The sequence below is a fragment of the Meyerozyma guilliermondii genome, genomic scaffold, assembly GCF_000149425.1.
Source record: "Meyerozyma guilliermondii ATCC 6260 scaffold_8 genomic scaffold, whole genome shotgun sequence".
Lineage (NCBI taxonomy): Eukaryota > Fungi > Ascomycota > Pichiomycetes > Serinales > Debaryomycetaceae > Meyerozyma > Meyerozyma guilliermondii.
In genome coordinates this window covers 404,014-418,766 of record NW_001809793.1, presented here as the reverse complement: position 1 = coordinate 418,766, position 14,753 = coordinate 404,014, and the positions used below count along the sequence as shown (strand labels likewise).

Below are 14,753 nucleotides of genomic sequence, written 5' to 3'. Positions count from 1 at the left end.
AAAAGCCCAATGGTAAAACCTTCCCTTTCAACTTTCTGCAAAGTGATTGCATTGAACCGCTGAAATTTGAAACCTGACCACCATTAAGAGTTTTATACGATATGCGCTCCATGCGAGTTTAACAGGTCAAGTATCGCTGACTTCCGTCACCACCTTGACCACCTACTTCGTCTCCCCAAAATCAAAGTTTAAAGTTGTAAAAATGAATTATTCCACATAACTTTTTAGATTCAGCAGACGGTTGATAACGCAAAATTACGCTGAATCTTCGACATCATTCCGCCGTAATCACCATTCCGTAGTCATCACTTTTTTCTTCCAATCCGGATTCGACCACGACTCAGCCTCGAGTTCGTAATTGGAATTCAAGCCAGCTCAAGGTAGAAACGATGACTTCTCGAAGGTGGGCTTAGCGACCCAACATGAGATCTGCTGATTTATTTTTTACTTCCCCATCTTTAGCGACCGACATTAGGCGAGCATTTAGCCGCCGAGCATCAGCACCAAATTTCAACGCCAGCCAAGTTACAACACTTTACATATACGCCAAGCCATTTCGAGACGCTTCAACGACTGGACCGAGTCAGCGCCGTGGGTAGAGTGTCGTTAAACAGAAATAAGTTAAAATTTGCAGGGAAGTCGCCTATATTCTGCCAAGTTCTAGTAGGATATCACGCTCAAGAGTCCAAAAGTTCAGTTTTGCTTCTTGTCTTATTAGTACTGCAAAGCTTCATAGCTTTAATGATATATGCAGTTTCAAAAATACGACTGATGAACCGTATTCATTCGAAGATCAATTCAATAGAGACATTCGCAGTAGCAAGCTCTCAGTCGAAATCTTTTCTTTTACATATCTATATCATTTTCTGCACCCATTGGCTGATTACTCTTGTAGTGGTTATTGAATGATTACTTATTGCATTCACTTAAGTTTGCTTAGCAACTACATATCAACCTTGTTATATGTAGCCAGTCAAATCTGGTTTCGGCGAAATTACTCGATTGAACCAATCGTATCTTGATCACATGTCATACTCAATTGGGCGATTGGGCCCCATTGTACTTTTGGTCACTGGCGTAAATGCTCAACTCTCTGGAAAATACCCTAGATTTTTAAAATTGCGAGTTACTACGAATTTTGGCGGATTTAGGTCACAGCCCCTCGATAGAATTTCAGTATCCAGTAACCATGTTTCTGCCTCGGCTCCGCACGTTTTCAGCTCGATTTACGATTGCAAACATCCATGCGCGGCGATAAAAGAAACCGCGAAATCCCGCCTATGTACGGTTGCAATGTCGCCACGACCGAAACAGGCAGGAGGGGATTTAAGATATCCCACGAGCCGCACCGCCTTGCAGTATGGATATCTCTGCGCAGCTCAAGTCCGATACGTACGCTCCTAACCCGCAATTTCCGCCTCGCATACACTCTTCGCTGGCGCCTAAGTTGGATTGCCGTTACAGTAAAAGAAATCTGCGAAACAATGTTCTCATACAATGGTTGATGTAAGCCACCGCTATTGTACTTTCGAAAATATATATCTCGTAAACCCATGTGTTTCATGCACATTCACCAACGTCAACCTAGTACCTCAAAGTTTCCTTCCAAATTTCCTTCTAAGCTTCCTTTCTAATGGAATTTTCCTTTACACCACTCGCTTGTAACTCGCGTCTAGTTTCATTTCTCACTTTATTCACCGCGCAGTGAATTCACACCAAATGTCCAAGAAATATTTTTTCGCTCGCGCCTCGATCTGGAAGACACTTCACAAAATTACATGATCCAACGACAGAACCAGTTAAAGTGATTTGGTGAATAAGCCACCAAGTGGGGTCATCGTTTTTTTCGAGCATTAACCTCTTGGCAAAACTAAACGAATAATATGCCTCTGTGCGTGAACAGCTTTTCACGGGGACATTTCTCAAAAAGTCTACCCTCTAAAGTTCTACTTCTCTGAACTTGACATTTCTGACCAAGTTCATTACTCGTGTTGCAGCCAGGCGCTTACGTAAGTCACATCTTTGTTAACCTTCTTTGGACCGAATATGGAATATTTTTTTCTCGTAAAAAAAAAAACTAATCGATGCATCATGCACGCGCCAAAATAATAGAATTTCTTCGTGATACGGGACAAAGCAATCTAGTTGGCGCAAGGTATCACGTTTTCGTGCACCACGGGCGAGAATGATTCCTTTTAAATATATACCTGTTTAGTTGTTTATCATCAAAGATTGATGTTGTACGATGCACATAGACGTGCATACGATACATGTACCAAATGACTGCTTGGGCAAGATCTAGCGAAAGGATGGGCCGGATAACTAAACCGTCAACTCGCCTGCCAAGATTCCCTCGTATGCATGACAAGATCGAGAATTTATTTTTTTCAACCTGACTCGTTCCATAATTCATGCATAGAGGGCTATGAATCCATTGTTCTTTTCGTGCGATTGGAGTTGCGTCGTATATTAAAAAAAATGCGAGTGGGTGCAATTGTTACAACCGTAACCGAGCCCACCACGAATTTGTTGAGCTTCTGTTCAAAAAGTGAAGGAATGCTGAGCAATTTGACCCGGGATCTCTCAATGAATGGAAATTAGTGGGCGGCTGGACCCTTTAGCTGTCAAACTATGAGGCGTCTATATCCTTATGGATCTTCAACAGAAAGTCGGGGTTATGCACGTCGCGCGAATTATGCATTCAGATAGAATAAATCAAAGAAAAATAAAGGGCAGAACGATATGATGTTGCATGGACCCCCTCATGACCTCAAGCCTCTCCCTCGCTGTAATTATGGAACGCAAGTCTGTTCCAGACTGAAATAAAGCTTAGCAAGAAGTTATTGTAGAGGTTCAGTGAAGGCTCTCATGCATGCGTATGCATGCGGATGCCTTTGATGCTCAAGCTGCACATCGAAAAAATCGAACATTTAAACAGTTGTCATAATTTTTATCGAATTCAAGTCCAGATAGTGATGAGTTCACTTGTAGGGCTCACCTTGCTTAGCTAGAGTCATATGAGAAGACGAAAAAATGTCTCTTTCCACAAAATCGTAAGTGAGTCAATGCAAAGGCATCTTTGCATCAACTCCACTGTGCGTCATGCATAGCACATTGTCAAAGTGCACGTCGTACATTATGCATTACGAGAGCTGTTGCATTAGAACCCGAAAAGGCATTGTTCTTTACGAAATGGGACTTCTTTCTTGGGAGCCTAGCTGCAGCGTATCTAATTACTGACTTGAAATCATGGATCCGCCTTGAAAGCTCCAACCTATAAATATTAAGGACGCCTTCATGTCAAACCAGTAATTACATCCATCTTTTGACATGCAACTCCATTTGAGGGCGATATTGTCCGCTGCCTTGCTGGTATCATCAGCGTTTGCAGCTACAATTTCTCAGGACACTACAACCCGAGGAACGATTGCAGCCATTGTTGGAAACACCGAAGTGAACCAAGGTGTATACTGGTCTATTATCAATAATGCTATCACCAACTTCTTGGGTAGTCTTCAAGTTGATGGTCAGCTTTTCATTAGTAGTAACTCGAACTTGATTGGGTTGACTGTTGAATTACTTGGAGTTCTCAACTCTATCACAAATAATGGTGATATTTCCTTCGATTCATCGAAATCACTTTTGGCACCAAATTACAACTTGGTGGGATTGCTGTTTACCAATAATGGTAACATGTGGTTGTCGGGAGATGGAAGTGTTGGCACACCAGTTATGTCCATTACGTCTGCTTCGTGGCAAAATAATGGTCTTATTGTCTTCTCTCAGAGAGTGTTGTCGAGTGGATTTGTGACATTGGGTGCCGCTGCTGGTTCAATCACAAACGCTGGAACTATCTGTTTGATCAATGAAGTTTACGACCAAACCACCGCTATTTCAGGTAGTGGATGTTTCAACATCGGTGTTGACAGTAATGTTTGGATTCAAAACTCCCTTTTATCAGTTGATCCAAACCAAACGTTTTATTTGAGTTCACCCTCCTCCAGTATGAGAGTCGAGGCATTGTCCTTGAGACAAACCTTCAAAGTTGCAGGCTTTGGAGATGGTAACATCTTGGGACTCAGTCTTCCAATCACTAGCTGGAATTATAATGCAGCCACCGGTATCTTGACGTTGTCCAATTTACTTTTATCACAAAGATTCAATATCGGTCTCGGATACAGCCTGTCTAATTTCGAGGTGATTACAACGGACTTCGGAGGTGTTCTTACCACTGTCATTAACGGAGGAATTAGATACAACGGTCCAGCTCCAGCACAAGCCACTCAACCAACTGCTTGTTCTCCATGTCTTCCTCAGCCCACGCCACCTGGAATTGACGATGTATCATCATCTGTTGTATCGTCGTCTGCTGCTTCATCATCTGCTGCTTCTTCGTCTGCTCCTGCTTCGTCGTCTGCTGCTGCTTCGTCATCTGCTCCTGCTTCGTCGTCTGCTGCTGCTTCGTCATCTGCTCCTGCTTCGTCGTCTGCTGCTGCTTCGTCATCTGCTCCTGCTTCGTCGTCTGCTGCTGCTTCGTCATCTGCTCCATCGTCGTCTGCTGCTGCTTCGTCATCTGCTCCTGCTTCGTCGTCTGCTGCTGCTTCGTCATCTGCTCCATCGTCGTCTGCTGCTGCTTCGTCATCTGCTCCTGCTTCGTCGTCTGCTGCTGCTTCGTCATCTGCTCCATCGTCGTCTGCTGCTGCTTCGTCATCTGCTCCTGCTTCGTCGTCTGCTGCTGCTTCGTCTGCTGCCCCATCGTCGTCTGCTGCTGCTTCGTCATCTGCTGCTGCTTCGTCGTCTGCTGCTGAGTCTTCATCTGCTCCTGCTTCGTCAGCCGCATCTTCTGCACCTTCATCCTCAGCAGCTTCGTCGTCAGCAGCATCGGGATGTGTTGGTTGCACTGAGTTCCCAACGACATTCGTCACCACCAACACCGATGGTTCCGTTTCCACTGAGACCGGAAACTATGTTATAACCACCGACCCCGCTGGTCTGTCGACAACTTACACCACTGACATTGGCCCAATCTGCCCACTGTGCACCCTGATCCCAACTACCTTCGTCACCACCAACACCGATGGTTCAGTCTCCACCGAAACAGGTAATTATATTGTTACCACCAACTCGGGTGGTTCGTTGACCACTTACACCACTGACATTGGCCCAATCTGCCCACTGTGTACGCTGATCCCAACTACCTTCGTGACTACCAACACCGACGGTTCAGTCTCCACCGAAACAGGTAACTATATTGTTACCACCAACTCGGGTGGTTCGTTGACCACTTACACCACTGACATTGGACCAATCTGCCCACTGTGTACAGAGATACCAACTACCTTTGTGACCACTAACACCGATGGTTCAGTCTCTACTGAAACTGGAGAATACGTGGTAACCACTGACTCGGCTGGTCTGTTGACCACTTACACCACTGACATTGGACCAATCTGCCCATTGTGTACTCTGATCCCAACGACTTTCGTCACCACCAACACTGATGGTTCCGTTTCCACTGAAACAGGAAACTACATTGTTACCACCAACTCCGGTGGTTCGTTGACCACATACACCACCGACATTGGCCCAATATGTCCACAGTGTACTGACTTCCCAACTACTTTCGTCACCACAAAGCCAGATGGCTCTGTTGCTACTGAAACTGGCGAGGTGATCGTTACCACTGACTCCGCTGGACACTTGACCACTTACACCACTGACATTGGACCAGTGTGCCCACAATGCACTGATTTCCCAACCACTTTCGTCACCACAAAGCCAGACGGTTCTGTTGCTACTGAGACTGGTGAGGTCATTGTCACTACCGATTCTGCTGGACACTTGACGACTTACACCACTGACGTGGGTCCTCTCTGTCCAAAGTGTACCGAGTTCCCAACCACCTTTGTGACCACAAAGCCTGATGGTTCTGTTGCTACTGAAACTGGTGAGGTGATCGTTACCACTGACTCCGCTGGACACTTGACCACTTACACCACCGACGTGGGTCCAGTCTGCCATGTGTGTACCGAGTACACCACGGTTTGCCCTGCTTCCACTGGAACAGGACACGAGACAAGTAAGGTGATCGTGACGACCTCTAAGGGTGAAACGATAACAACTACTGTTCCTTGCGATACCGTGGAGGACATAAGTACCACTGTTGTTACAATCACCAGCTGCAAGGACAACAAGTGTACTGCTGTTCCTGTGACCACTGGTTTGACAACCGTGACAAAGGCACACTACGTGTACACCACCTACTGTCCTTTGCCTACTGGATCCAACTCAGGATCTAACTCAGGATCTAACCCAGGATCTGGTTCCAACTCGGGATCTGGTTCCAACTCGGGATCTGGTTCTAACCCAGGATCTGGCTCTAACTCTGGTTTCAACCCAGGATCAGGATCCAACTCTGGTTCTGGTTCTGGCTCTGGACCAGCAGCTCCAGCAGGCTCTGGATCTGGATCTACTCCTGGATCCACCCCCGGCTCAGGTTCTGTGGCAGGTTCTGTAACCTCCCCTGCCGCTTCTGCCGGTCTGGGAACGTCATCTTCGGCAACTGTTGCGGCTCAATCCGTCACTGTAGCTGAAGGCGCTGCCTCAATTTCATCACCATTCTCCTTCGTGTTTGCCACTATGCTCTTCTTTGGCATGTTATTCTAAACATGAATCAGGATAATTATGATACCCTTTTTGTGCCTTTTTTGAGTATACTTGAAAACTCAAATCAGCATATTTATACCCTATTTCTTCGTTTGGACGTTCTTTCGTGAGGGCACCTTAAAAGCCCTATTGGACCTTGTTATCATTTTTTCATTCTTGCTTTACAATTGCATTCAATTTAGCTTAATACGATACATTTTTTTTTAAAGTTTTTGTCACGTAAAACAGCCGCATCTTTTGTTTTTTTGCCGTCACGCGCCTGGACGGCACATAACAGTAAGCTCGCTCTTGCCACCGATAAGAAAGCCGTTATATGCCGTACACGATTCAATGAAATTCTAAGGAAAGTTGAAGAGGTAATATAAGGTGGCTGGCATTAGACCACAAATTGTAACTGCATCCACTTTAATTCTAAGCTAAGTGATTAAATTGAAGCACGAAAAATAGTAGTAGCCCCGATTTGCAGTCCAATCAAACAAGCTTCAACTCAACTAAATTTCAACTCAATATTATCCACCATCTGGGCATAAACCCTATCTTTAAATAGAACTCCCCACAATAAATTAAACACCAGCTGCTGACTTCGCACCGATAAGACTTCACCCGTTCCTGCATACTCCACCGCGCTATATAAAGCGCCCCCAAAATCTGCTCTCCGCATTCTATCATGTTGGCCACCAAACTTTTGCTTTTGGCCGCCAGCACTCAAGCTTTGCTTATACCCAATTTGGAGGCGCTCTCCAGCTTCCCCCAGATCCTCAGAACAGAACTTGAAACTTCGAAGGAACAAGCTCCTTTTTTCGCTGGGGATGATACTGTGGCTCCATTGCTGATGGCGAAACCATCACTGTCTGGAATTCCTGGCCGCTATATTGTGGTTTTGAAAGACCACGCTAGCACAGAAGACATCTCTGAGCATTTGAACTGGTTGGAAGCACTTCCTGCCAACTTTAAAGTTGACCCTCTTGAGTCTGAGTATCTCAAGTCTTATGGGTTAACCAGAGATATTGTGTCTTTTAACGTTGAGGGTTTGAAGGGATATTCGGGGTTTTTGGATGAGGGTCGCGTACAAGAAGTCAGAAACCATCCTCTTGTCAAATTTGTGGAGCAGGAAACTGTGGTCAAATTGACTGAATTCGATGTACAAAAGGATGCTACTTGGGGTCTTGCAAGAGTGAGTCATCGCGAGCTCGAACCCTCAACCTCTTACTACTACGACAACGAAGGTGGAAAGGGTGTTACTGCCTATGTGATTGATACTGGTATCAAGGTTGACCATGAAGAGTTTGAAAATAGAGCTTCATGGGGAAGTGTGTTGCCGTTCCCATACTTCAAATTTGACGATAATGGTCACGGTACACACTGTGCCGGTACTATTGGTTCTAAGACCTACGGTATTGCTAAAAATGTCGATTTAGTTGCTGTAAAGGTTATGAATGCTTTGGGTTCTGGTGTCACTTCCGATATTATCAAAGGTATCGAATTTGTCGTCAACGCTCACAAGGAGCTGGTGGCCGCTAAGAAGAAGGGCTACAAGGGAGCCACCATCAACTTGTCGCTTGGTGGAGGAGAACTGACCGCTTTGGACTTGGCTGTGAACGCTGCCACTGCTGCTGGTGTGCATGTTGCTGTAGCTGCAGGAAATGACAACCAAGATGCTTGTTCGCTGTCTCCAGCAAGAGCCACCGGACCAGTATGTGTGGGAGCTTCCAACAATGCCGACGATAGGGCCTCGTTTTCCAACTGGGGCTCTTGTGTCGATATTTTTGCACCTGGAGAAGACATCTTGTCGACTTTTACCTGGAGTGAAACTACTTTGATGTCTGGTACGTCGATGGCCACTCCACATGTCGTTGGATTGCTCTCTTATTTCGCCTCGTTGTACCCCGACATCAACTCTGAGTTCTCAGAATCACTCATCTCGCCTGCTCTGTTGAAGCTGAAACTTATCAAATATGGTACTAAAGGTGTTCTCAACAATTTGGACAAAGCCTCGCCTAACATCTTGGCTTACAACGGTGCTGGTGGTAATTTGACTGATTTCTGGAGCTTATAAATACACGAGTAGTTTGCTTTTGGTGCATCATGGCGACGTTTTCAACTTCGCGAAACATGTACTAGTGGGTTCTGTTTGTACCATGTAAAAACACAAACCCAATAGTACTTAAGGTTCCATTTGTGGTGTTCTCATTATACAGAGTTATCACATTCTTGAGGTCTGTGAAAGTTATTTATTACTACAACTTTGTCTGAAACAACGAAATCAAGAGTTCTCAATCAAGCAATGCAACTTTATTGCCGCCCTGGATCTAATCCAGTGGTCGATTCTGACCCCGATTTCACCAAACTGTTTCCTCACTTTGTACCAAACTTTGAGTACAAGACCCTTACCAAGAAGCTGGTCTCTGATGGAGACATTTCAACCAAAAGCCCCACTGACGCTACTGACGGTGCGACCCTCAACGCAGTTGCAACCACTGATAGTGCAACCCTCAAGAGAGCAACCGCAGATAGTGCAACTTTGAATGCTGCTACCGCCGACAGCGCTACTCTCAATGCCGCAGCCACTACCGGCAGCGCCACTTTTAATGCTGCTACTTTGGTGTCGCCTGAAACCAAGTTTGTTTCTGTCGAAGTTCCAGCCAGGTCTGCTACAGAAGCTGCTACAGGACGAGTTATACGTTTACTTCCACCCATTGATCTTTTGCAAGAATGGCAAACTTGTCTTCGTATGACTGATGGCGACAACTCCTATGAGGAAAGGTATTTGCGCCAAGCAAGGGACCTGAGCTCGCTTCGTCCTCTTGTGTCTTCGAGCAACAGCTACCATTGTCATGCTAAAAATCTGGTGAGTTGCGGAGAACGCTCTGGACGCTTTACTCCCAACACTTCTCGAGGTTCTTCTGTGGCAAGTATTGTCGTTGTGGCCAAAAAGGCTCTGTCTTTCGGTATCCGGAGGTATTTCCACAAATTGCGCCGATTGGTGCACAGAAAGAAAGGTGGAAAAAGGGATAAGTTGAGGGCATTCCTCAAGAAGTTTGGCTCTTCAAACGTGGAAATCTCCTTCCATAACCCTTATGATGCTGCACGTCGCAACCTTCAGATTGACGACGACTTCGAATACCCTTCTTTTGGTCATGCTGGTGTTGAGGTTCTTGATGATCTCAATTATAAAACCTACATTGTTGATAATCGCGAGATTGTGGTGCAAGTGGGACCTACTCACTGGGGACCTGCCATTAGAGAGTCAACCGAGTTGATAGCTTATCAGGAGGAATTGTCGGTGTCGTCGGAAAATGAAATTTGCAGCCATTACGTTAGTGTCACCGACTTGCTCGAGGATTTCGAGTCTGAAGACAACGATGCGAACGAAGAACAAGTACAGATCTTGGAAGAACTGACTGGTATCGCACTGTCCATCAGCGAGATTGGAATTCTCAATCACGGAAGTCAAATCGATGACAGCCAGGCCTCCTCAGATGAGGTGAGCTATTCCGACATTGAGATGAGAAGATGGTTGCTCATGCAATGTGACGACCCCGATGCTTATCCCATGGCGGAACTGACGCATTTGGAACCACAGGAAGTTGTGGAAAGTTTGGACACCTCAATCAAGGATGAGGATCTTGAGGAAGCTAAGCAAGCGAGTGAATTGTCGGAGCTGCTGGAAGCCGAAGTGACTCCGGAATCGAGAGCTACTAACTCTAGTGACGAGGACCGTGACGACAAGACCAACGGTGATGATGCTGAAGCTGGTGTTGCTGATGTTACCGGCGGGCCTTCTGAACTGAAGGATACCACTGGACCGGCAATGTGCCTTCCTATGAAGCTTGTGATTGAAATGGAGCCTTACGATCCCCTTGCTGTACCTTGGGCCCACGTACACGAGAGGATTGCTAGGCACCGTGCGTCATTATCTCCATATACCCAGCTCACACTGTCGTTGTCTGTTGCTACACCTCCCACTCCTGTTGTTGTCTCTCCCAAACCTGTTGCTACTACACTTCCCACTCCCGATTCTCCTCCTGCTTTCCTTCCTCCTCGCACCAAGAACTTTCAACTCAACTTTCCCAAGATGCCATCTATTGGCAGGTTCTTCAAATAAGTGCAAAACTTTGCACCGAGGACATGTTACGATGCTATGACTGGATTATGATAAAATAAAACAAAAAAAAAAGAAAAAAAGAAAAAAAGAAAAAAAAAGAATTCTTATCCTTGGTTGGCTCTTCCAAGGGTTGGTTAATAAGTTGCAGACTTTGTGCTAGGTTGATACCGTGATGTGACGGACACAAACTAAAACACTAGGAAAAAGAGCATAGTTATAAAATAAAAAAAATAAAAACCTCTGTAGGAAAAAGCTGGCAGTTAGTAGAGAGTATCTTCTGAACTAGAGTTGTTTGTACTTGTACTCATCTTCAGGCTGGCTAAATTTATATTTTATGAACGTTCGCGAAAGTGAAAGCTGAATGCTTTAATACTGCTACGGTTCTTCAGATATCTATAGTGGTCGGTATACTTATTCTTGAAGTACGTCCCAGAACGGTACCATTTTTTTAAATCGAGCGGTAAAAGGTGCTTGAAAGTTGATGCAGCCCGGCTAAACTTAGGCAACTTTAATGCAACGCGGCTAATATACGGGAACACCAGAACCAAGCCAGGTTCATAAAAGGAGATGCCACAACATGAGCCAATGAGATGAGAAGGACAAATATCGCATCTTCTTGAACGCTCCTCTCAACATTCAATGGCAGATCAATGGGAAAATGCAGACGCTTTCTTAGCACACTGCTGTGAGCACAACGAAATAGACTTGAAATATGTTCGGTCCGACAGTTTTTATCGTTTGCTACGCCAGTGCGACTGGCTGGAAGAGTCATTATATGAAGCACTCTATTGTTCGAAAACATCATCGTTCGAAATCGAATTCGATCGCTCCTTGGCTCGGACCTGGGAAATGGATGAAAGACTTTTTCTGAAAGATTATCAGAGCAATACTTGGAGTATGCGAAGATATCCACTTGTCCTTGGAAAAGACCATGCGAGGTATCACTCTTATAGCCCGAACCTGCGAGAGGACGATGCACGGAGAGGAACAAAGTATATTGCGCTTGCAAAATCAGAAAGGAAAGGCGTGAAAGTTCAAGCTGATATTGTGGCTTCGCGTTCAGCATTGGTGGATCTCATGTTGTCAGGAATAAATGGTACCAAGGCTCTGGCATGGATATATGCCGTTAATGACCAACTTTTCTTGGAAGACGACGAGAGGAGTTACTCCAAGAAGAATCGTTTTTTCAATCCACATGCAATGACGGGACTCAATTTCGAGGAGTTGATGACAGTCAGACAGGAAATGGTTGATAACAAATTTCGCTTTAAGTGGACCAAAAACGACAGTGAAAAGTACTACTCTTTAGTACGACATGAATCACTGTTAAACGACTCCATATTGGTAGCATGCGAAATTGATGCAGTAAAACCCCAGAAAAGAAGAAACGTGAACCCGTATCTGAAAGAACGATTCGGTCTTAGCAGTCCATTTAAACATTTGGACCGATACGTTGAAATCAAAGCAAGGGTATACGAGAAACGTCACTCGGGAAACCTTCATTCTGCGCTCATCCAGTGTTTTTTGGCTGGTACACCTACACTCGTCGTTGGTATTAAAGATGGGCTCAAATTGATTGCCGTTATGGAACGGAATGTCAAAAATTCACTTGGACGCCTAAAACTTCCCAAATGGTTCTTGGACCGCTGGTTGATCTTTTTGGTTCGGTTCATCAAAGGTTTTATTTTGAAGAAACGCAATGGAAATCTTCAATCGTTTCACTTTCATGTCAATGGTTCGAAGCTTGTAATTCGGGAACGTGAAACAACTCGACTGGAAATTGAGGCTGCTCTCACAAGCGACTTTCTCAAGTGGAGAGAAGAACACCCTCAAAAGGGTCTGGAGGATGAATCGGCGGAAATGGTTAACAGTCCAGAGGATGAGTTGACGGGATCGGTAAATCCTCTCAGTCAAGTGGATGAGTTGGCGGACTTGGTTAGCCCTCTCAGTCTTAAAGACAGATGCATATTGTCGTGAATTTATATCGTGAAATGACATTATAGAAGGATACCTGATAGCATATCGTGCACTCTTTTCATTCTCACTTTTCCTTACACTTACTCTTCAACTTTAAGTGGGCATCCATGGCCCATGAACATTCATGTAAAGTACGTTGAATTTACCTGAGGCGTACAAAATCATTAGGCAAAGATCCAAATATCGTATTCAGCAAGGTGGGATTGCCCGTTAAAGGCTGCTTAACATTGTTAGATATGTATACCACAGTGATACTCGTAGTAGAGATTCGCAGGTCCCACAAGATGTTATATACACAGGAAAAGTAGGTGCAGGATCAAGCGATAAAAGGTGCGTGGAAGTTTATGAACTTTGGCTAATCTACGAGACTTTAAGCGGGTTGGTGAAAATAACCAACGCCAGAACTAATAAGCCCACTTATGGCCCATAAAAGGAGATGCCACAAGCGGTAAACAGTGAACGAAGAGAAAGAAATCAATTCAACTATCTTTAATGGCTGCTGATTGGGAAAATGTGGATGCTTTTTTAGCACACTGCTGCGAGAACAACGAAATAGACTTGAGTTATGTTCGGTCAGAGAGCTTTTACAGTTTGCTACAAGAATGCAACTGGGAAAAAGATCCATCATATGAAGCACTTTATTACTCGAGAACGAAATCCTTGAACATAGAATTGGACCGTTCTCTGGCAAGGACGTGGGTGATGGATGAGAGACTCTTTATCGAGGATAAAGATACCAAAACCTGGAGCATGCGAAAATTTCCCATCTATATTGGATATGGTCATAAGAAGTATCAGGACTTTCGCCTCAAGGTGGTCCTGCTAGAAGACAAAGCACGAACGGGAACAAAGTATGTTGCGCTTGCCAACTCTGAAAGAAAAGGCTTAAAAGTTCAAGCTGATCTTGTGGCTACCCGTTCAACAATGTTGGACCTCATGCTTACAGGAATAGACAACCCCAAGGTCCTGTCATGGATATACGCCGTTAATGACCAGCTCTTCTTGGAGAATGACAGAAAAAGAGGATACATGAATCCAGCTGGAATGACGGGACCCAATTTTGAGGAGTTGATGACCGTCAGGCAGAACTTTGAGCGCAAATTCCGCTTCGAGTGTGCTAAAAATAACAATGAAAAGTACAACTCTTTAGTACGTCATTCATCGCTGATGAAAGATTCCATCTTGGTATCATGCGAAATTGATGCAGTAAAGCCCCAACAAAACCATGATCTGAAAGAACGGTTTGGCCTTGACGATCCAGTCAAAAATTTGGACAGGTACGTTGAATTTAAAGCCAGGGTACAAGGGAGATTTGACTTAAAGTACTTTCATCCTGCCCTCGTTCAGTGTTACTTGGCTGGTACGCCCACACTCGTTGTTGGTATTAAAGATAGACTCGACTTGATTTCAGTTAAAGAGTGGGATGTCAACGAGATTCTTCTTTCTGGACGAATGAAGCGGCTCGAGAAATGGTTCTTGGATCGATGGTTGATCTTTTTGATTCGTTTCATCAAGATCTGTATTTTGAAAAAGCGGAATGGGAACTTACAAGCATTTTGCATTGAGCTCGAGGGTTCCAAGCTAGTTATTCGAGAACATGAAAGATCTCGGCTAGAGATTGAAGCGGCCCTTACAAGCGACTTTCTCAAGTGGAGAGAAGAGCATCCTCAAAAAGATCTGGAGGATGAGTTGGCAGATTTGCTTCGTCCTCTCAATATTAACGAGAACGAGACGTAATTTTCTCCCTATATAATACTAGTTGCAATGTGCATGATCAGGAGGAATTTTCTCCCTCAAAAACCAATGTAGCCAACTAAGATTAGCCATGCTACTCAAAAACTGTGCAGTAGACTTAGAATGACAAACTTGGCCGCTTCTGTTCTCATTTATCAGTCAAGGTATCCTTCATACATCGCATTTTTGCACCCAAAAAATCACGTCACATGTGCAGCTGTCAAAAGTTTCTTTTTTCTGTCATACTCAAAAATTTTATAGCTCTGCAGGA

General features: G+C 44.7%; 6 protein-coding genes across 6 annotated transcripts; 5 read left to right on the top strand and 1 right to left on the bottom strand. All coding sequences in view use genetic code 12, as the record gives it.

Annotated features, from left to right (window-relative positions):
• Window positions 1-3,330: 3,330 nt before the first annotated feature.
• PGUG_05906 (uncharacterized protein) lies at window positions 3,331-6,666 on the top strand (the record flags this gene model as incomplete). The annotated part of the gene is made up of 1 exon (XM_001482093.1): window positions 3,331-6,666. The coding sequence occupies one exon, from the start codon at window positions 3,331-3,333 to the stop codon at window positions 6,664-6,666; it is 3,336 nt and encodes a 1,111-aa protein (XP_001482143.2).
• Window positions 6,667-7,333: 667 nt separating this feature from the next.
• PRB1 (Prb1p) lies at window positions 7,334-8,722 on the top strand (the record flags this gene model as incomplete). Its single annotated transcript, XM_001482092.1, has 1 exon — window positions 7,334-8,722. One exon carries the CDS (start codon window positions 7,334-7,336, stop codon window positions 8,720-8,722), a length of 1,389 nt encoding a protein of 462 aa, XP_001482142.2.
• Window positions 8,723-8,950: 228 nt separating this feature from the next.
• On the top strand, window positions 8,951-10,771 carry PGUG_05904 (uncharacterized protein; the record flags this gene model as incomplete). Its single annotated transcript, XM_001482091.1, has 1 exon — window positions 8,951-10,771. One exon carries the CDS (start codon window positions 8,951-8,953, stop codon window positions 10,769-10,771), a length of 1,821 nt encoding a protein of 606 aa, XP_001482141.2.
• Window positions 10,772-11,279: 508 nt separating this feature from the next.
• Window positions 11,280-11,837, bottom strand: PGUG_05903 (uncharacterized protein; the record flags this gene model as incomplete). Its single annotated transcript, XM_001482089.1, has 1 exon — window positions 11,280-11,837. The coding sequence occupies one exon, from the start codon at window positions 11,835-11,837 to the stop codon at window positions 11,280-11,282; it is 558 nt and encodes a 185-aa protein (XP_001482139.2).
• Window positions 11,411-12,748, top strand: PGUG_05902 (uncharacterized protein; the record flags this gene model as incomplete). The annotated part of the gene is made up of 1 exon (XM_001482090.1): window positions 11,411-12,748. The coding sequence occupies one exon, from the start codon at window positions 11,411-11,413 to the stop codon at window positions 12,746-12,748; it is 1,338 nt and encodes a 445-aa protein (XP_001482140.2).
• Window positions 12,749-13,240: 492 nt separating this feature from the next.
• On the top strand, window positions 13,241-14,485 carry PGUG_05901 (uncharacterized protein; the record flags this gene model as incomplete). Its single annotated transcript, XM_001482088.1, has 1 exon — window positions 13,241-14,485. One exon carries the CDS (start codon window positions 13,241-13,243, stop codon window positions 14,483-14,485), a length of 1,245 nt encoding a protein of 414 aa, XP_001482138.2.
• Between the last annotated feature and the right edge of the window lie 268 nt (window positions 14,486-14,753).